Source organism: Tribolium madens, unplaced genomic scaffold (assembly GCF_015345945.1).
Source record: "Tribolium madens isolate multiple individuals breed KSU strain unplaced genomic scaffold, Tmad_KSU_1.1 Scaffold_97;HRSCAF=244;Tcas5.2_LG3a, whole genome shotgun sequence".
NCBI lineage: Eukaryota > Metazoa > Arthropoda > Insecta > Coleoptera > Tenebrionidae > Tribolium > Tribolium madens.
In genome coordinates, this window is record NW_025401069.1 from 8429809 (window position 1) to 8450602 (window position 20794).

The 20794-nt window shown below is 37.1% G+C and overlaps 1 protein-coding gene across 8 annotated transcripts in view; it reads right to left on the reverse strand.

Moving 5' to 3' along the window:
* Positions 1-132: 132 nt before the first annotated feature.
* The window catches only part of LOC123014944 (tyrosine-protein phosphatase Lar), a 225594-nt gene continuing 204932 nt past the window's right edge, over positions 133-20794 (reverse strand). For 4 of the 8 annotated variants that reach the window (XM_044414279.1, XM_044414284.1, XM_044414278.1 and 1 more), the window contains 16 exons: positions 16926-17120; positions 13830-13940; positions 13504-13779; positions 13165-13449; positions 12714-12737; positions 12461-12561; positions 10844-11036; positions 10510-10797; positions 9545-9841; positions 6843-6982; positions 6502-6704; positions 6318-6451; positions 1540-4550; positions 1208-1488; positions 1019-1154; positions 133-963 (listed from right to left, as the gene is read on the reverse strand). In XM_044414279.1, coding sequence (XP_044270214.1) covers positions 895-963; positions 1019-1154; positions 1208-1488; positions 1540-4550; positions 6318-6451; positions 6502-6704; positions 6843-6982; positions 9545-9841; positions 10510-10797; positions 10844-11036; positions 12461-12561; positions 12714-12737; positions 13165-13449; positions 13504-13779; positions 13830-13940; positions 16926-17120 — 5744 coding nt within the window. In that variant the 3' untranslated portion in view covers positions 133-894. The remainder of the gene's footprint in view (positions 964-1018; positions 1155-1207; positions 1489-1539; positions 4551-6317; positions 6452-6501; positions 6705-6842; positions 6983-9544; positions 9842-10509; positions 10798-10843; positions 11037-12460; positions 12562-12713; positions 12738-13164; positions 13450-13503; positions 13780-13829; positions 13941-16925; positions 17121-20794) is intronic. The other 4 variants (XM_044414280.1, XM_044414283.1, XM_044414285.1 and 1 more) reach the window with 4 other exon arrangements.

Below are 20794 nucleotides of genomic sequence, written 5' to 3' on the forward strand. Positions count from 1 at the left end.
AAAAAAAATCGGGCACGGACAAAGATTTTAACAAAAAATCGCTTGTGGTCTGCTTCGTTAAAAAAATTTCAGGAGGAAAAGATGAATTTGGTATAAATTAAGTACCTATATGGTACATAAATGAAAACAGTATAAAATCTAGAATTTTATTCTCATCAAAGTCTCATTTCATTCATGTGCTACAACGGTCGTGATGTATATAAAATATAATATAAACAATTCGTCTCAAAAATCATTGAATATAAACAATGTTTTTACAAAACTAAGTGGATACAGATTGAGTATTACTCGTGAACAAATATAAAAAATAGATAAAAAATATGTTTGTAAATAGTTATAAAAATTAATAAGACGAGTTTCTAGACTAACAATCTAGAAATAATAAAAAAATTAAGTATTGACAGTTTTTGAGTATGGTATGTCATTAAGTGTAGTTGTAATAGTTACGATTACAGAAAAAATGATATGAACATTATTAAAAATTCTAAATTAACATGTCCTAGTCTTATAACATATATTATTCGAGTTACATTACCTAAAATGTACAAAAATGATTGATTACAACATCAAAAATCCAACTGAAAAAGATGTACAACGGAACGTAATTGATAGGTATTAAAATTGCACGATATATGTATGATACAAAATTTTTTCTACTAGTCCTTTTATCATGAGTCCACATCTTGTGCACATAGAGCAAACTATAGAGATTCATTTTCATTTTCATCTTCCAACATATAAGTTAGGCACATAGTTTACACACATTTGCACACTATTTTTCTTTAAATTTATTTTATATTCACTAGTTGATTTAAATTAGAACATAGCATTGCTCAAAACGTCCAATTTGGCAGTAGAAACAAAACAACACAACTCGAGTATTTAGCGGGACCATCAGTTGGTGTAATGATCAAAAGAGCCCAAATATTCCAAAGCTGCCCGATAACAAAACTGGTATTGGTCCTGAAACAAAAACCAAAAATGTAAACGCAAATAATTTTAGAAACATGAACTGTACCTCGGTTTGGACCATGGCCGGTCTTTGCGTACGTAAAATCCTCGCCGTTTGGAATATATCGACAACACCTTCATACTGCATTCGTTCTAACGCTATACTCAAAGTGATAAAAACGCCAGTTCGGCCAACACCCGCACTGAATATAATAAAAATTAGCATTTATCAACGCATTTAAAATATAATTATCACCTGCAATGGACAGTAATTGGTCCGTCTTGGCCGAACTGTTCTTTAGTCTTGTGGACTTGCCCAATGAAGTCGATAAAACCATCTCCATACTTGGGTACTCCCTGTTCGGGCCAATCAGTGAACTGGAATTGCCTAACAGTTCGCGAGGACCCTTCACGAGCATCGGTAACTTTGAATTCGCGAAGTATATACTGTGGCATGTTGTATTCGGCGATGGGGTCGACGACGAAACATTGGTAGCGAACTGATCGGTCGCTAGGCCAGTACTGATGGCATTTCTCCTATAGAAGTTATTTTCCAATAAAGAAATTGAGCCTTAATTCTAAACTTACCCTTCCCATCTCCTTGAGTTTAGTCAGCATGACGATAATCGTCGAGTTGTGCTCCCACAACATCCTCCACAGGTCATCGGTAGTATCCGACAGGGGGCCCTGCGTCGCAATGTACGCTTTCCTATACCTATACCCGTCGATAAAACTGGCATTGATATAATCCGACCCTTCGATCCCCCTTATCGGCGCCAAACACACCCTCGTGCTTTCATACGGCAAGATATGTACCAATCTATTCTTATGCTTAATGCACGGCAAATTCGCTGTAATAAACCGCGACGAATCAGTCTTGATATTGCCCAACTTTTTGAACTCGTGTTCCATCCCAGTCACGTTTTCGCCCGGCTCCAGTTGCATCAACTTCTGGATATGCGACTGCAAATTGCGTGCTGGCACCTCCGTTTGTCCACAAATCACAGCTTCTAGCAACGCGTCATGGATAAAAATGTATTGGTCTTCAGTCTGCACCATGTAGTTCCTCTGGGCCCGCAGACATGTCACGTGACCGTAAATATCGACGGTTTTCTCGTGCCGCATCCGCTCCAACATTGAGTCGATGACGATGAAGCAGCCAGTGCGGCCAACTCCAGCCGAGCAGTGGACCACCACAGGGCCTACATCGGATGGGTTGAGGCTAGACACCCTCCTCAGGAACTGGAGGAAGGGGGCCGGGTGGTCAGGAACCCCATGGTCGGGCCATGCAGTGAACTGCAACTGTTTCACTTCACGACGATCACTAAATCCCTGTTTATTAATCTGGAAAGTCCTAATACAATACGTTGCCAGTTCCTGTACGTCGGTTATAGTGACATTCATACTGCCGTAAGTCTCCGAGCCTCGACTTGGCCAATACTGGTCACACTTAATCCTCGTACGTTCCTCCAATTTCGTCATCATGACAATCGTGGCTGTTTTCAGCTCCCAACACATCCTCCAGAAATCACCAAAAGTCTCCTGGAGCGGCCCTTGAGTCGCCACGTAAGCATTGTGCTTTCTATACCCATCACAGTAATTCGCATTGATGTAGTCACTGCCAAGCACGCCCTCTTCTGGTGTCAAAATCACTCGGCTGTGATCATACGCGATCACGTTAGCGTATCGGTTTTTAGGCTTGTTCACATCCATATTCGAGTGGTCCCATGTGAACTGCTGTCCCGGCTCTATACTCTCATACTCTTGCGAAAACTTAAGATTGTCGTTGGCTTTAAGGCGCTCGATGTGATTGGCTAATTCTGATATGGGGATTGGCGGGTGTGAAATCATGGCAGGGGTTTGGAAGTTGAGTCGACGCATTGCTACAGGGTCGCTCGGTGCTATACTATTGTTTAAATCGGCCGGAATTAAAGGACGTGTTACTGCGGCCTGATCGGGGGTCTTGCATGGTTGTCGCCTCTTTCGGTATATAAAAACTAAGACGAAAATAAGGGACAATAACAAGGCGGCTACGACTGGGACTATTATCCAGAAAAGTCCGGCTTCCTTGCGTTGTGAGCTCACTTTCACGTCGTTGTCAGTCGGGACATTGGGGTTAGGGCGTAGAGGGGGGTCACCAGGTGGTACTTCTCTCATATCGAGTGATAAAAATTCCGAAAAAGGACTACTTGTGTACAAATGCTTTTGGGGCGTATCAACCACTGCTCTAACAAAAATTCGGTACCTCTTCCCCCTCTGCAATTTGTAATTTGTAAACTCATCATTATCCTCCCCTGTCCCTAAATGGAAAGTGTAGGGTATATTCCTTTGTGGAAATTTAGCTGCGATATATGGCAAGTTGTGATTAGTCGCCGCCTTTTCCTTATTTTCGATTAAATTATTCGTTAAATATTGATCAGGATTCATATTGGCTTGATCCTTAGTTTCGGGTACCACCACCAAATAATAGTGACTTATTGGACCGTACTCTTCCGAAGCTTGGGGTAAAATAACATGGATTTCTTCGCCGTTAACAACACCGTAAAAGTCAGGTTTGACCATTGGTTGTGGTGCTGCCATTTGAGTCGTTACTGTTATTTTCGTAGGGGGTCTATACGAATGATCGGTGGGTATGGCACTCACATTCACGTTATAAGTGGTGAAGGGTGAAAGATTATTAATCGTGTATGTTCGGGCATCATCGGGTAATAAAATCTCGTTACGTTCGATTTTTTGTGTCTGGGTAATTCCCTGCGAATCGACGAACTCTTTAATAGCATCGAATGAGATTTTGTATTTGATGGGATTGAGACGAATTGGAGGTGACCAAGTTAGGGTCATCGAGTGAGTCGAAACTTCATGCGCCCTTAAGTTTAATGGTACATCTTCAGGTTTGACTTTGACGGTAACTTTCTCGGAGAGTCTCCCTAGACCGTTTTTGAACCTTGCAGCTACTGCTATTGCATACTGTGCATACTTTTCCAAATTGACCAAATCAGCAGATTCGGTTACATCCACCGACTTTTGCTGCCATTCATCCAAATCCTCCACCGCCGTCATGGTATAAAAAATCTGGTACCCAATTATTTTCGCCCGAGATGGTACCGGCTCCCACCACACTTCCACACTCGAGTCCGATGTTGCGACCGCTTTGACCGACAGTGGCGCCCTTCCAATATCACGCTCTGTCTGAATTGTGAACTTTTCGCTGTTGGGGCCAGCTCCTTGATTCGTATAAGCCTTCACGTGGAACACATACTCGGTGTTTTCCTCCAAATTGGTGAAAACTGCTTTGGTGGTGGAAACATTGCGAGTAATGATATTGCTATGGTCCGACTTCTTGTGGAATTGAATGTCGTATTTGATGATTTGGCCATTTCGGTGTTCCCGTGCCGGGGGATCCCACGTAACACAGACGACGTCAGGTGTTTGGAAGCGGTGGGTGATGTTGCTCGGGGGACCCGTTGGGGGGCCTTCAGGTGTGTGCATGTATTTTATGGCCTCCTGGCCTATCCCGATGTGGTTCTGACCGGCCACTCGAAATTCGTATTCGACGCCCCGTTCGAGGTTGCTGATGCGATACGAATTTGTGTGAGTGCCTGCAAAAAGGAATTTTTCAACAAAGTATACCAATTTCTAAATCCAAAAGTGTGCCTTGTATCATTAAAAAAAGTTACTTAACTTTGAATATGTGTTATTGAATGACTGACAGTTTTCATTTAATTCAGAAACAGCAGAAAAACCCTACGAGTAATTTTTTTTTCATCATTACCATAGTGCAGAGCATCTCTTTATTAGTTGTAATCCAAATTTTCAAAAAAATATACTGAGTAGTTTTCGACATATGATTTGAAGTTAAGGTTTGCTAATCAAGCATTGGTCCATATAGGAGAAATGCATGTTAATCTTACTTAAAAATGCATTTTTATAAAAGTATTTGTTTCAAGACTCTTCTGTTGCTTAAAAATGGTCAATTGCACCTTTTTTGTTCTAATTAGAATAAACAAAAACTGTTTGTTTACTTAAAACAAATAAAGAGTACCTGAGTACTAATTAAAGCAAATAAAGAGTTTTTTTTGTTGTAAAAATGACCACTGATCATTGAGCAAAGAGGATCTAGAAGTTTAAGGCACGTGCCTTAAATATAAGGGCAAATCTTTTTCAAATGTAATCACTTTCCATTCAGATTTCGACTTGTTCACTTTGTTCTAGCTTTCTGAACTTTTTTTTAAAATATTCAGAGCAAATGGTTTCTCATCACTTTTGAGTAATGCAATAAGTCACCTGATTTATTTTGTTGGTACATTCTACGATTAGCTTCAGTTAGCTTGCAGGTTGTAGTTGTTGTGATAACAGTTGCACACGAAGCAACTGACTTATTGCATTCAACATCAGTAGAAAGTGATGAGAAAGCATTTGCTGAGAATATTTAAAAAAAAAATTCAGAAAGCCAGTAGAACAAAGTGAACAAGTTGGAATCTGAATGGAATTTCAAATTAATTTGAAAAAGATTTGTTCTTATATTTAAAGCTACAGCTTTAAATTTCAAGATCTTTTTTGCTCAATGATCAGTGATCATTTTTAGAAAAAAAAACCTTTTTATTTGCTTTAATTAGTACGCAGGTACTCTTTGTTCGTTTTAAGTAAAGAAACAGTTTTTGTTTATTCTAATTAGAACAAAGAAGGTGCAATTGACCATTTTTAAACATAAGAAGAGTCTTAAAACAAATACTTTTATAAAAATGTAATTTTAAGTAAGATTAACATGCATTTCTCCTATATGGCGTAATACCTGAATAGCAAACCTTAACATCAAAAAATCATATCTTAAAAACTACTCGGTATATTATTTTAAAAATTTGGATTCCTACTAATAAAAAGATGGTCCACACGATGGTGACAAAGAAAAAAAAATTTACAAGTAGGGTTCTTCTTAGATTACTTCGAACTTCTTCGAACACTGTTCGAAGAAAAGTTTGCCAATATTCAATTTCAAATTGCATATCATTCTAAAAGTCCATCCCTTTAGAATTGTCTTTATTTGAAGGAAATCGGCCTGATAGTTATTGAGTAATGATTTTTTAAAGTTAAAGTATTTTAAATTCATTAAAAAAAATATTTAGTTCAGAGTGTGTGGACTTTTAGAAATTTTTTTTAGTGCATTTGACATGACTTTTTTTTTGTCGCTCTGTGTAATACAACATTGGCTGAATAAAATAAAAAGTTTGTACAGTAATATTACGAAAATTTATTAAAAAACCTTCACTTTTAAACCAAATAGTACCAGCGTTATTTTGACTTTATCATTTTGCTCGAAGTTTGTGCTATAAGGAAAATGTGAAAAATGAAAAGCATGCTTGCCGTACCTTTGAGATTGACATCTTTCAATTTTTGGTCCTTCACCCCAAATCTCAGTCTGTATCCCTTTAATTCGCCGTAAGTTTGCGAGGGTCTAGTCCACTCCAACTCTATCGTAACCGTGGGTTCCCGTTCGATAATCCTTAAATCAAAGAAATTACCCGATCAATACTCAAATACACCCGAACTTACTTTATGGTCAAGGCGGGTCTATTGGGGACTCCTCCGGGAGTTCGCACATTGACCGGAGGACTCCTGTCTCCGTCCCCTTTTCTTGTCAGTGCCGCCACTTGAACGGCGTAGGTAGTATCAGGCTGTAATCCCGATACGTTATGTTCCAAAACGGCGTCTCCAAAAACATCAAACTTCATCGGATCGTTGAGGAAGTTTTTACCCTGTGGAAATTTAAGAGGGTGAAATTATCGCTCGATATGGGATTAGAGCAGAGTCGCCGTCTGAGGGTTATGAAAAGGAGAGTCAATTCAGTAATTGCCTGCAGAAGGCGACTCTCAAAAAGTGATCAAAAACTGTACTTCTTCTTTGGTTTCCTGGACGTGGACATGGTAACCCAGAATAATGCCGTTGCGTTCTTTAGGATGGGGCGGTTTCCATTCGACTTTGATTGTAGTGGAATTTATTGGGGTGACTTTTACGTCTTCTGGGTTGCCGGGCACTGTGAAATTAAGAGCGATTAAGATACTGTGAAGTAAGAACTACAAAGAACTTATTTATGGCATGCAGGCACTTGTTTATCTTAATTTTTCGATTGTTTGCTTTTCTCACTCACTCTTGGTCGAAACACAACAAAAATCAAATAAACAGTAAAACAAAAACCCATAAAACTTCCTAAAACATTTGAATACCAACACACGAAATATCGTTGAATAATTACCTCATCCAGACGGATTAATGGAACACAAGAACCTACTATAAATTTTATCTACACATTTATCAGCGGAAAATAGAAAAAGTTTTTATTGTGTATACTCGTCCCGGTGCTGCTTGAAGGGAAATAATAAAAAAATCGAAAAATGAACATTTTTTTCTAAAACTAGCATTAATTTATGGTCATTTTCCGATTCGCCTAAATCAAAAGCCTCAAAATATTCTACTCAAATTTTCTAATGATAAATAAAAAATTCACTACTAGCACACAACAGAGAAAAATACTCACTGATATCTGTGGACCGAGTAATGCAAAAAAGTCAGAAAAAAATAGTAATTGTAAAAGTGTTACAACACTATTATAACCATCAAAATTCAAACATGTAAACTGTATACAAAAATAAGAAAAATCTATCTCCGCTACAAAAATGCTTGGAGGTTCGTGAAAAATAGAAAAAAATACTCACACACATGTATTGATTAAAAAAATCTCAAAAATTATCTTTTATTCGATGATAAAACATCACGGGGGAAAGCCGGATGGTCAAAAAAATTGTAAGGATGTGTGGATTCAAATCGTCGCAATAAAAAACTGTGTTGAAAAAATCGTGTCCAACTATTTGTCACAATGTTAGTTGTTGGTTGTGTCGTTTCACTTGCACACACTTTGAGATGAAGTCAAATTTCTTTGCAAAAATTTCTTCTGCTTCTTCATGCACCAAAAGTTGTACTTAAACCAAAGAAATAAAAAATCGGCTAAATCGTTAGAGCAGATACCAGATATAATGTCAAAATATAGCATGCCCATTGCATCACTATTATTCTCCTACGGTCTACGAGTAGTGTTAAGTATTGGTATTCAAATGTGACAATTCCAAGCTGTGCCTGAAAATCGAGAAGCGAGCCAAAACCAGACTTGGTCGTGGCTCCAGAAAAAAAATTGCATATTGACTCACTTTTGTTAGCTCGCTCAAACATAACAGTAATCTTCGTGGAGTAGAAATTTTTATTTCAGCCGAGATTTCTACTCCAGATAGGTAAGTAAAAGCTACAACTATGGCGTTTAGTTGGTTATTTTTTCCTTTTAGCATCAGTATTAATACTCAATCATACAATCACACACAAAAAATGGTGCAAGTGTAGTTTACACACAGTGAAATGTGATATAAATGTGCCATATTAAAGTGCGCATGTCACCTACTTGTGAGAGTGAGGTGCTGCCTAGCGATAGACAAGGAATTGGGAGATGAAGGAATCGGAATTTGTTATCTCCGTCGAAGGAAATTAATGGGAAGGTGAGGGATTGTCACCAGCATGCTAGGTGGTGTGTTACTAAATTACGAAAACGGTGCACGAAATCAACTAAAAAAATTAATACTCATATATAATTATATAAAAACAAAACAGTGCCGATTGTGACTCAAAAAATGTGCCATTGCAATGCAACTCTGTGCGAATGAAAATCAATAAGCAATCATTACATGTGAACGTGAGTAGCTAAAACAATAACAACAAGGAACGAAAAAATCGAACAAAACGATTCAAAACAAAACAATTCAAAAAATAATAATAAAATAAACACAATTATCAACTAGAAATTTTTAGAAAAACCGAAAAAACAGTTATTGAAAAAATTCGTCGGAAAAACCTCTTTAATTCAGCTCCTGCAAACGCTTTTGTAGACAGAAGAAAAAACATTAAAAATAAATTTTGTCTCATAATAAAGTTAGTTCACTACACTATTGAGGTTCACGTGAGGTCTCAAAAATATGCTGTAAAAAATCACAAAAATTCACAAAACCAGCTTCAAAAAATCCTTCCTGGGCGGGCTGCAATGGTTAAAAAATGGTTAAGTCACACATATCACTAAGGATATGTCAAAAATCTTATCAAAAACTACAACTAGAAGGCCAGGAGGACGACAACCGTCCCCTGCAAATCATAACGAAAAATCACAGAAAAATAAAAAAGGGAAAATTTGATGAGGTATTGAGGGATCAAGGCGTCGTAAATTCAAGCGCCACCATACAAAAAAAAACAAAATTACTTTACAATAAAAGAAGGTGTTTAAGATTTGTGCGGTGGCACCGGAATTCGTTGACAACACTGTAGACAAGAGCGTCGCTGTTCTCGGAATCACAATATGTTTATTGTTTTACACTAACTCCTCTTTCGTAAGCTGTCAATTGTGGTAACACATTTATTATAATCGGGGAGGAACGAGTTCGGCACGCCCGTCTTCGTAACGTTTCGGCGCCCCATTCTCGTCCCGCCTCAAGTCATAAATATCTTATTTTTTAAACATCACCGTTCTTATAATAGTTAGATGGAATCAAAAACTGAAACGTACCATCTTCATGGGTTCGCACGGTGATCGGGAATGAGCTGGGTCCGTCCCCGACTGAGGTGCCAGCCAGGACCCAAATTCGGTAAGTGGTCCATCTTTTAAGTTCGTCAAGCACAAAACTAGTAGCGTTCATTTTAACTTCTATAGCTTCGCTATCTGATCTATCTGCTTCGACATACTGCAGCTTGTAGTATATAATGTTTCCATGACTGCGGTTAGCAAGCGGTGGCTCCCAGGTGACTCGGATGGCAGTCGGACTTACCGCCTCACCGGTAACGTTGCTGGGCGGAGCGCCCGGTACTACGGTGGCGTTAGCGTGTTAACTTAAGCCAAAAGCTTATAGCCTAGTTTTTACTGTTACTTATTATGACTCTCTTAATCAAAAATCATGAAAAATGACAACAAGTGGATATTAAAATAAAAATTTTCACTACCTGATAGATACACGTCAAATGAAACGGTAAAACTCAAAACAATACTAGAATAAATGTAAAAGAAACTTGAACAAATTAAACAAGTGAACGGTGCTCAATTGCACATAGTTATTAAAAAAAAACGGCATAGCATTACTTTGTGCAGTGCTCATTAACAAATTAATATCCACTGACAACTAGTTACTGGCATGCAAATGCAATTCCACAGGAAAAATAAAACACTCATCCATCACGCATCCACAACGGCATTAATTCAAATAGTTTTAGTAAACTTACACACTTCTGGAACGTTAGTTCCGATCAATCGCATTTTTAAAACAATGCAATATTAGTCTCAAGTCTGAAATTGACGAGTTCAGGCCGTGTCATCATCGACAACACGACTCAAACGCGTTAATTGCAGCAATATCGGCCCCCCTCCCCCATCAAAAACTACATGTGTTCTTATTGCAAACGCTGTGTTGCAACACAAAAATACTCCAAAAATCAAAATCACCCTTGGCTCACAAACCGCCCCTGACCGGATTCTCTTACCGTACTGTTTGGTTCTGACTGGTATCGGGGGTGTGGTGGCGCCCTCCCCGCGCTGCGATCTTGCCGCCAACCACACGTAATACAGAGTGTTTGGGTAAAGTCCCGTCAATGTGTACGATTCGGTGATAGGTATGCGTCGATGGTGTTTCTCTTTGGCGTATGTGTCATTCCAATAGAGTTCATAATTGACGATGTTTTCCCCGGAATGCGTCGGTTTACTCCATTGTAATGTGACGGAGGTTTCACCGATATCTGACGCCATCAGGTTGCTCGGTTGACTTGGTACGCCTGAACAGATCATGTTAGAGCATTTAAATGAAGAAAAAAGTCGCACCTTGTTGCGTTTTGACGTGGACGGGGGCACTGAGCGGGCCAGGTCCCACCGAAGTGAAGGCCTGGACGCGGATCGTGTAGATAGTATGAGGAGTTAGTTCGCTGATTGTTGTTAGTTGATTGTTGTCGACGACTTGGGATTCCCACTGGGCCATCGGGAGTTGGGAGTTGGTCGTGTAGTATACTTTGTATCCCTAGTGATGATAAATAAAATGTGGGTTAAAACAACCACTAGATACAATCTTAGAACAACCAAACAACTCAATTTTCTACTTTTTCTTAGTTTTCTTTTTTTATCTAATCTGGTGGTCTGTATTTTGTTAACGAGTTGACATACACGAGTATTTCTAAATTTCCTTTGTATTCTACTTAATCACATTAATAAAAATATCACCATTTCCTGTAACTTTCGAGCTAATATCTTATTTATTATCACAACAAAAAATTATAATTATCAGATAAACTTTTATGTACTGAATAATTATTTGCTTATATCTAGAAATAACTTATAAAAATTTAAAACAACCAAGAAATTAATTATTGGATTTTTTTGTCAAAGACTAATAAAACCGTTTGTAAATTAACAACCCGCGATTTATGTCTCATTTCTAGTTTGTTTGAAAGTCTTAATTAATTGAAGTAAATCATAAAAAACTGACAAAAAATAAGCAATAATAAGTCAATGGCTTACAAGTTCACAGCTACCAGGTGAATAAAAAGTATGGAACCAAGCGTTTTTTTCGTAAACTAAGCACTTTACGAAAAAAATAATTAGTGTACCGTAAAGTACAATTAAAATGTGACCATTTATCAAGAATAACATTTTCCGAAATTTCTTTTAGTTTTCGAGTTCTGAAAAAAAATTTTTTTTAAATGACAACCCACCATGGTAATTTTTTAATTAAAGATTATGATCTAAAAATGACCTCTAATGAAATAAAATTGTTTTTTAGGCAGTACTTTTTTAAAATTAATTGTTAAAGTTGCGTTCCGAGCTCATCACGAAGATTTTCCGAACTTAACCGAAGTGGTTGTTTCATGCTTTTCATCATGGGAGAGCCTTGATTTCTATGCAGGTGCTTTGGGGTGGTTTCGAATCGACTAAAAATAGAAGAAAATGATTTGTTTTTACATTTTTTGATCCATCCGGAACCACCCCAAAGCACCTGCACCAAAAACCGGACTCTCCAACGACCAAAGTCATGAAACGACTCCCACGTTCAAGTACGGAAAATCTTCGTGATGGGCTCTCGGAACGCAACTTTAACAATTTATTAAAAAAAAGTACTGACTAGAAAACAATTCTGTTTAATTAGAGGTCATTTTTAGATCATTATCTTTAATTAAAAAATTACCATAGTGGGTTGCCATTTAAAAAAAAAAACTAAAACTAAAAGAAATTTCGAAAAATGTTATTCTTGATAAATGGTCACATTTTAATTGGAGTTTACGCTACACTAATTATTTTTTTGTAAAGTGCTTAGTTTACGAAAAAAACGCTTGGTTCCATACTTTTTATTCACCTGGTATGTATTTATTGCTGATTTTGTTAAGACTAAATTGATATAATTAATTCGTAATTTAGAAAAATAAGTACTTTGCAGATGAAAAAACTTACGGTAACTTGGCCGTTTGCCGTTTCCGGCTCGTCCCATTGAATGACCATGGTACTGGAACTTAATGGTCGAACTTGAACGTTTCGTGGTGACGATCCGGGTTCTGAAATTTAGTTTACTTAGATAAGGAAATAAGTGTAAATGCATACTTAAAAATTAAATTAAAAAACGATTTAACCGAAAGAAACAACAAAAATGAGCAAGTTTGTTACACAAATGACGCCACTTATTATTTATTGTGTACATTTAACTTACTGGCACCTCCAAAAGACGTTTCAGCTAAAACAGAAAAAAAGAACAATTACAGTGGCCGATAAAGACGCGTTTGGTAGAGATTTTACAAAATGCTATTGCTAGAGAGTACCAAAAGGCGTGAGTGAAAAACTACTCTAGTCGTGTAAAAAATGCACACAAAAATCTGAAAAAAACTTACATTAGGCATAGGCACAAAATCCATATGAAAAATGGTTGTTTGCATGAAAATGATAAACAGTAGGGTGAAAGAAAACGAAATTTATGGGTGGATTAAGACACGTTTACTGTCATCATCTTTCTAACAGTCGCGTGATGGATGAAAAGGGTACCTTCTTTTAGATACAATAATCAAACCGTTGCTTCGTTTCTGTCCCAATTTGTTTGCGGAGTGACAGAAACGGAACAAGTGGTTGCAATACAGTCGGAATTTAATGAATCCGGAGGAAATTACCTGTTTCTCCTGTGGTAACAAACTCCGGCGCACTTGGAGGCCCTCTGCCTATATTGTTGACGGCAATGACGTACATTTCGTATTCGGTGTAGGGACTAAGGCTTCTAATCGTATAATACATGGTAATGATTCCTGATATTTCGCTGAAGGCTTGATTGGCATATTTTGGCTTAAATTGAATGACGTAATACTGAAGATCCTCCGGTCCGTTGTAGGACCAAGTCAACCGAACGGAAGTCGCTGTGATTTCTGACGCTCTAACATTGATAAGTGGTCCCGGTAATGCTAAATTCGCGCCAAATCAATAGTCAACATCTCAAACTTGGACGGAATACTCACATTGTACTTTGACCTGAGCAACAGCATCGATAACCCCCAACACGCTAGCGGCTATACAAGTATAATTAGCAGACTCTTGAATATTAGTTAGTTGCAAAGTGTTCTTCCCAATGGGTAACTTGTCTTCAGGAGTTAGGTCCTGAGTGAGGCCTTTACGCCACTTGACGAAAGGCATTGGCGATCCTACGGCCACACAAGTCAGGTTCAGACTAGCACCTAACATCACTTCATTTAACGGCGCAGGAGGTATCGAAAATTGAGGAGAAACACGACGCACTACAAAATAACATTTTTAAAACATTATCTTCTAATAAAACAAAACAAACCTTTGACGTAAAGTTGAGCTGACTTGGAGTAGTCGGTGCCGATCGCGTTTTCCGCCATGCACTCGTACTTGCCTTGGTCTTTTTCTTCACTATCTCTGATTTGGAGGGTACCTGAAAGATAAAGTTTGAAAAATTATAAACCAATTATGTTGGATAATTCTTTCAGGACAACAAGCAGAGAAATTACTTTTTATACGGAGTTGCAAAATCCTTTGCACTGGAATTTTTCATTTATTCGCCAAATTTGGAAAATGTGTAAAGAAACTAGATACAAATTCCTTTCACACAAGTGTGGGGGCAGACCCAAAACAAAAGGGAAACTAAAACCATTGTTTTGAGTTTTTTTTTTAGGTTGAAAAATATACAAGATACAGTAGAAGCAGATGAAGAAGATGGTAATTATAGTATGGTTAATTATAAAATTTATTGGCCTTGTAAAATAACTGGACTTTTTTGTGATTTTGGCTCGAAACTCATTGATATTATAAATAGGGTGATTTTGAATGCCCACATCAATTAAGGTCTTAATTTATTACGATAAAACACATTAAATACTTTTAAATTTATTCTAAAATCTAGCAATTCGTATTCACACTGGGCATAATGTAGATCCTAGTTGAGTGGCCGAGATGATTCGCTATAGTCCTCCCGTCAGTGGAACTAATGGTCCCTGGGGAAAGCGATTCGTCTGGGGAGTTCCACCAAACACGTGAACCGGACACTCGATTAGTTCGAGCACACAAAATACGAACAGATAACAAAGAGGCTTCTAAAATTCCAGAAACGTGCTTTAGTGATCTTCGTAAGATAGCATCCCATTCCGAAACGCTTGAAACCGTTAAATACCCCCTAATAGGATAGTAACAAGACGGTTGAGATTCGAATTTATCGTTTGCACAGAACTGATTATGATGTGGCAACCAAGAGTGCATGAAATGAGTCGACCTCACGTAATTTTTCCCTCGTTCGCGACATTTGTTATTGATGTGGCGGATTTCCTTGCGGGATACCTTTACGTAATTACGAGTACAGTGAATAGGAGAGCGGCAAAAAAACCCGTCAAATCATATAAAAGCTGTTATTGTGTGAGGCGTAAGCATTATTCCTGGGATAGATCAGAGCTTAACGCCGAAGAGTTTTTGTTGTGGTTCGTTTGCGGATATTCCTTATTCCTGCTTGGCTGAATCAATATGCAAGCCGGGTAAACGTGTAGCTTATATTACGTTTCGCTGCAACCGATGCTGCATCTATCTGCATTTATAAAAAGAGAAATTCTCAAGACTCAAAGTGATATTGCGATTTCGAATTATCGTAAAAAAGGTAGCCTAAAAATTACTTCCAAAAACTTCAACATGATAATTATGGTCTGTAATAGTAATTATTTTCTATTTCAATCCCACCCCTAATTGATTTTCCAATTTTAAAATAATTAGGTATTTGTGTAATAAGAATTTGAAACACGCGACCTGAATATTGACCACCGAGACTGAAATCGAGATGAATAACACGTAAGGTTTCTAAATGACATCCATTTGGTGATGTTTGACAACATACTCGTAGTAATTGTCTGTTATTTTTACACATTAGTGCGCAAAAATATAATTTTTTGTATACGCTCCCGAAAACAGCTGTTTTAGGGACTCATTTGAATCCCTAAAATGGGTCTTTTCCGGACTCAATAAAATAGTACGCAAAACGGTTATTTTAGGTACTCAGTTTCCAAAAACAGTTTTTGCGGACAAAAAAATAAAATTGGTTACTATGGTAATTAGTAAGAGGTGTGAATTCCTGTTTTGGGAGCTTTAATAAAAAAATCTTGTATGCACCACGTACGCAAAAGGTTTTAGGTGACTCCTCTTATTAAAGACTCGGATCCTACGTCGCCTCGTCATTAATTACGATTCGTCCCCTAAAACCCTATTTTGCCTACTTGATACATAAATTGCTATTTTGTATATAATCCCAAAAATAGCTGTTTTAGAGACTCATTTGAGTCCCTAAAATGAGTCTTTTCTAAACTCAATATGGTTATTTTAGGTACTCAGTCCCCAAAAACAGTTTTTCCGGACGAAAAAATCAATTTGGCCACTATGGTGGCGAATTTTTTTTAATTAATAAAAAGTGTGATATCGTTTTTTGAGAGTTTAGCAAAAAATTTTTGAATGTAACACGTACCAAAAACGTTTTTGCGGACTCATCTGCTATGTCCGCAACGGTGTTAGGTACTTGTAACAAAGTAACTATTAATACAATTTTATAAGCAATAACAATAAATGGCTAATGTCCAAAGTATTGACACGTCTACTTAAATATTTTTTTTACTTCAAAACCAAGGCCGATACAAAAATTGTTTAAAAACCTTTCGAATAAAAAAGAATTACGCCAATCAGATTACGTATAACAAAAATATGGCTTAAAATGTGTTGAATTGTTAATAGGTAAGTACTTTTCAATAGTAATAAAATAAAAGAAATAGCACCAAAACATGTGGTTTTGATACCAAGTTGTCTGCCAAATTTTATAAAAATCGATTACGAAAGAAATTAAAGAAAAACAAAAATAATTTTTGAACTTTGGCGCCCTGTAATTTTTAAACGGTGCAACTTGCTCTAGAGGTAAGTTGGGTTAAATCGCTTTATTTTGACTTGAGAAATCTCAGGTTACTCTTTGTCCCCATCTTTTCGTTACAACTTGTATTCCTGTAAGCACTAAAATTATCAAACGAGACGATAGCCAATGATTTCACTTGCAGCATTGTAAATGTTCGTGTATTTGCAACGTGACTATAACAATTGACTGGCGATTATCGATTGAATCCTCCAACAATGGTAAATAAATTCTAGTTATTTGGGTTATAGGTAAAATCTTTCGAAAGTGTAAAAAGTGGGCGAGCTTTTGTGCTGCATGTATGCAGAGTGTGCAGCTGCTCTCAGATTGGAGGTGGAAAGTTGTGAAAGATGAGCTTTCGTCGACAAGCTTTGCAAGTGAATGACTCCGTTTTCGTTTTTCCTTCTTCCAGCAGCTGCCATATTAAAATCGTGCGACACCGTTTTGATTTCCCGAGAGATCGACTGTTCCCTCAATTACCGGTTTTACCTGGCATTTCGTCCCTGATGGTGTACCGTGGGCTGGTGGAGCTGTTGATGGGCAACATGTTCTTCAACCACGTGATCTTGGGCGGCGGATTACCAGTGGCGGCGCACGACAGAACAGCTTTGTGCCCGATTTCGACGACCTTGTTGGTGGTGGGCGACTGAGTGATTTGGGGGAAGCCCGGCGGCAGTTTGTCGGCTGCAAAAACAAAGAAGACGTTTAAACGACAGGTTTTGGTTTGACGACGTAAGCTGTAATAAAGCGGCCACGTGATCCCTTTTAATCTATTAACAAATTTCCATAGGCATTCAGAATGCGCGTAAATCAAAGCGTAAATTATAGATTTACGGGGGAATTTATTGCCGGCTTAGTAGCGGTGGGCCTTGTGCGATATTACCCACACAGATCGAACAATTTAATGCTTCGATCGTGTGTGGTGGTATTTACACGAATTTGCTGGCCAATGTAAGCTGGTGTACATACGTCTGTTCCGATAACATTAAACTTGCAACGAAATCGAAACGGACCTAATTCGATACGTGAAGCTTGTACGAAGGTTCCAAACACAGTAAAATTTTATATTTAATTCGGTTCGGTCCTGGATTTATGACTCGGCCCAAACGCACTATAAATGCACTGAATTTAACGAATTTTTCATAATTTAAACGTCATGGCAGTAAAATGGCGAATTGACGGACTTTTTACCACAGGGGATAGGATAATAGTAGTCCTAGCTTAATTCCCATTAAAAGCTATGGCTCAAATAATAAAAAAAAAATGCTGTAGGAAAATTTTCAGAAAAGTTTTTTTTGCAGAATACACACTCTTAACATTAAAAAATTCATCAAAGGATGAAGATGTTTTAAAAAATGCTTGAAATAATTTTCCGAGTTAGGTCAATAACCCTCCTCGACTAGATAATTAGGCAAGTTTAAAACAAGACGAGATTTTTCCCTATCCACATACGTATTATATTTGACGTTTAAGTACTCTATGCATGTATATAGCAGCTGCTCTTTTATCGAGTTTGACGCGGAACATATTCTGAGTAAATATTTTGCAAAACACGAAGACTTCAAAGAAACCCGAGAGAAAATTTATGTAAAAAAGCCCTCAAATTATATTTGCCTTTTCTAGTTTAAAAATTCGTTGAACGATAAACTTCATTCTTAGAAAAAAATCTGCAATTCTATCATCGATTTGCAGACAATGCTTGTCTGTTTTCGGAACGTCAAGGAAATCCGCTGAGATTTTTCAGTATGCATGGAACGCCTGAAATAAATGTTAATTAAAATTCTTCACGGCGGAAGAATCCGGGTATAATGCAGGTGAAATGCGAAACTGCACCAGACAAGCACTCCATATAGACTTTAGATGCACACTATCTGATACAATTTCGCTGTGAAGTTTAGTAGTCGAGAGTGCCTAGGGAGCTTCCGGAGTAGGTAAGTGCCCCCGCATCGCATGCCTTCTACGTCAACTTAACTGTCATTTGTGCTTTTTCAATTTTTAAACGTAAACGAGACATGTCACATTCAATTTAACGTTCAAGATGAGTTTGCTTCGTGGGGAGAGAACCAAAAGGCTGCTCATACTTCGGTCGAAATCATCAAAGTGGTAATATAGTCGTGGTTATGTACAAATTCGCAAAGGGAGAGCTTGAGTAATGGACAGAAAAAAGGCGGCGACGAAAGCTGAAAGCGGTTCGTCTGGTCGGTTCATTTCCTGAAAGCTCCGGATATGACCAATTGATTGATGGCGGATCCACCTATCAGACACCCGACGGATCTCTTCAGGTGAGCGGAACACGAGAGGCTATGGTAAAGCTCCGAAAGCGTTTCACGTGCATAAGAGATATTATACCGGCTTAAGACTTGCAACCAGTTCGCTGTAAACTTTGCGTATTAAATCTAAGACTTCAAACTGTAGTTTAATATTGTAAGCGACACCTCTACAAAAATATAGAAAATCTCAAAGAAGCTCATACCTTCCTTTCATCAACAAATCTTTTTATAGTTATTACTGGTGAGTTGGTTAAAATTTAAAAAGACTATAAAGACATAAAGTACCTAACTAAAATTTTATTCATATAATTATTTAAGCAGTCTTCTTAACATTGCTTTGCGACATATCTCTTACCTTTTTGGTTTTAATTCTCTTACAAAAACAGTAAAGCAAAATCAGAAACAAAAAAAGGTGCTCTTGAAACTAAAGAGTTCAGCTTATACTTTTTTATTCGTTAGGCGTGACAAAAAGTCGTTTTTTCAAAAAAGACAATAAGTGTAAGTAAATTATTCAGAAAAAAATCTTTTAGATGAAATCCAGAGAAATCCAAGGACACTAATCAATTATCAGTGTTTTCTAAGTTTTGAAGAGTCCTATGAAATGAAATTATAAAATTAAAACAGAAAAATCTTAGAAAACAGAAAAAAACAGAAAAATCCTTATGAAAACAACTTTTGAATATATACTTTCCTACTAGTTTTGTAATTCGTTATTCTTAGAATGTAAATAAAAATCAAACACCTTTTTTCTTTAAACCAATTAATTTATTCAAACTACCAAAATCTCATTAGAAAAGAATTCTTGCACAAAACATTTTCTTTAGGAAAGTGACGGTATTTATGAAATGATGCCGAATTTATAGACATTTTTTGAATAAAGTATAATTTGCAAATTTAATTAAACACGAATAATTTGTAATAAATTATTTCATAATTTATTAGAATTCCACTTGAAATCCTTCGACAATCCTAAAAACATTCAACAGAAGTTAATGTAAAGAAGAAACACTACTTTCCCAGTTCTTACACCCACGAATAAATGGAAAAAATAGCAACTGGTTCAAAGAGAGCAAAACTTTTTTATGAAGATGAACAACAAATAATCGAGAATTTTGGTTTAATTTACTAGTTACTTTACAAGGTTTTGATTTTTCTCAGCAACTAAGTAATATGTTAGTGACTTCTATTGTTTGTAACTATTCTTACATCTTAAAACAAAAATAATTCGCTTTTCTAATCAATAAATAGATACCAATAAACGTTTTTTTTTAAAGAATTGAGACTTGTGTAGCTAATGTCAACAGTGGTTCTTGCCCACGGTGTCATTATGAAATATAGATGTAATCCAACGTCGCAGTATCACCCGACGTAGGAAAGATAGCGTAGTCAGCAGCGTTTATGTGAAAGGTTTAGTTAACGAGCCGAGCTATTATTCAAACACAGAATCCAGAAGGACGATGTGGTGGTTACTTACATTCACTTCCTCAGAATATAGGAAATATTCATCCAGTATGTTACGTTTGTAAAAAATGTCAACGAAGAAAGCCACCCGAAAGGGAGTGACTGTTAATATTGGATGGAAAAGGCACCCAAATTTTCGAGAGATAAATCTCTGACAGAGGTGTTGGTGGAGAAAGAAAGATTTCAACAATAACAAAAATTCACGATTCAGACTTGCTGGTAGTAAAACAGTCGGATTTACGACCGACTAGATTCACCTTACGGACGAGGGAGGATGAATAATGTAAAATAATTTCATTGCTTATGGCATAATCCTCCGGAAAACGTGGGATTTAGCGATAAAAGCACCTTGCACTTGTTTCTAAATTATACACAATATGCAACTGCCTTTGAAGCACGCTAAGTAAATTACTGTTTAGTTGGCTTATCCCGTACCAACTCCAGAGTAAAAATCTTATTTCATTGATTTAATAATTTATACGAAGATCTTTCAAACACACAAAGAAATACATTTCAGTCTTTGTAGAAAATTTAAGCTTCCCCGCAAACTGTGGTTTATACGTTAATAATAGCAGTCTGGCTATATATGGCGTCTAAACTAATTAACTGTAATCAGATTGCAGATGA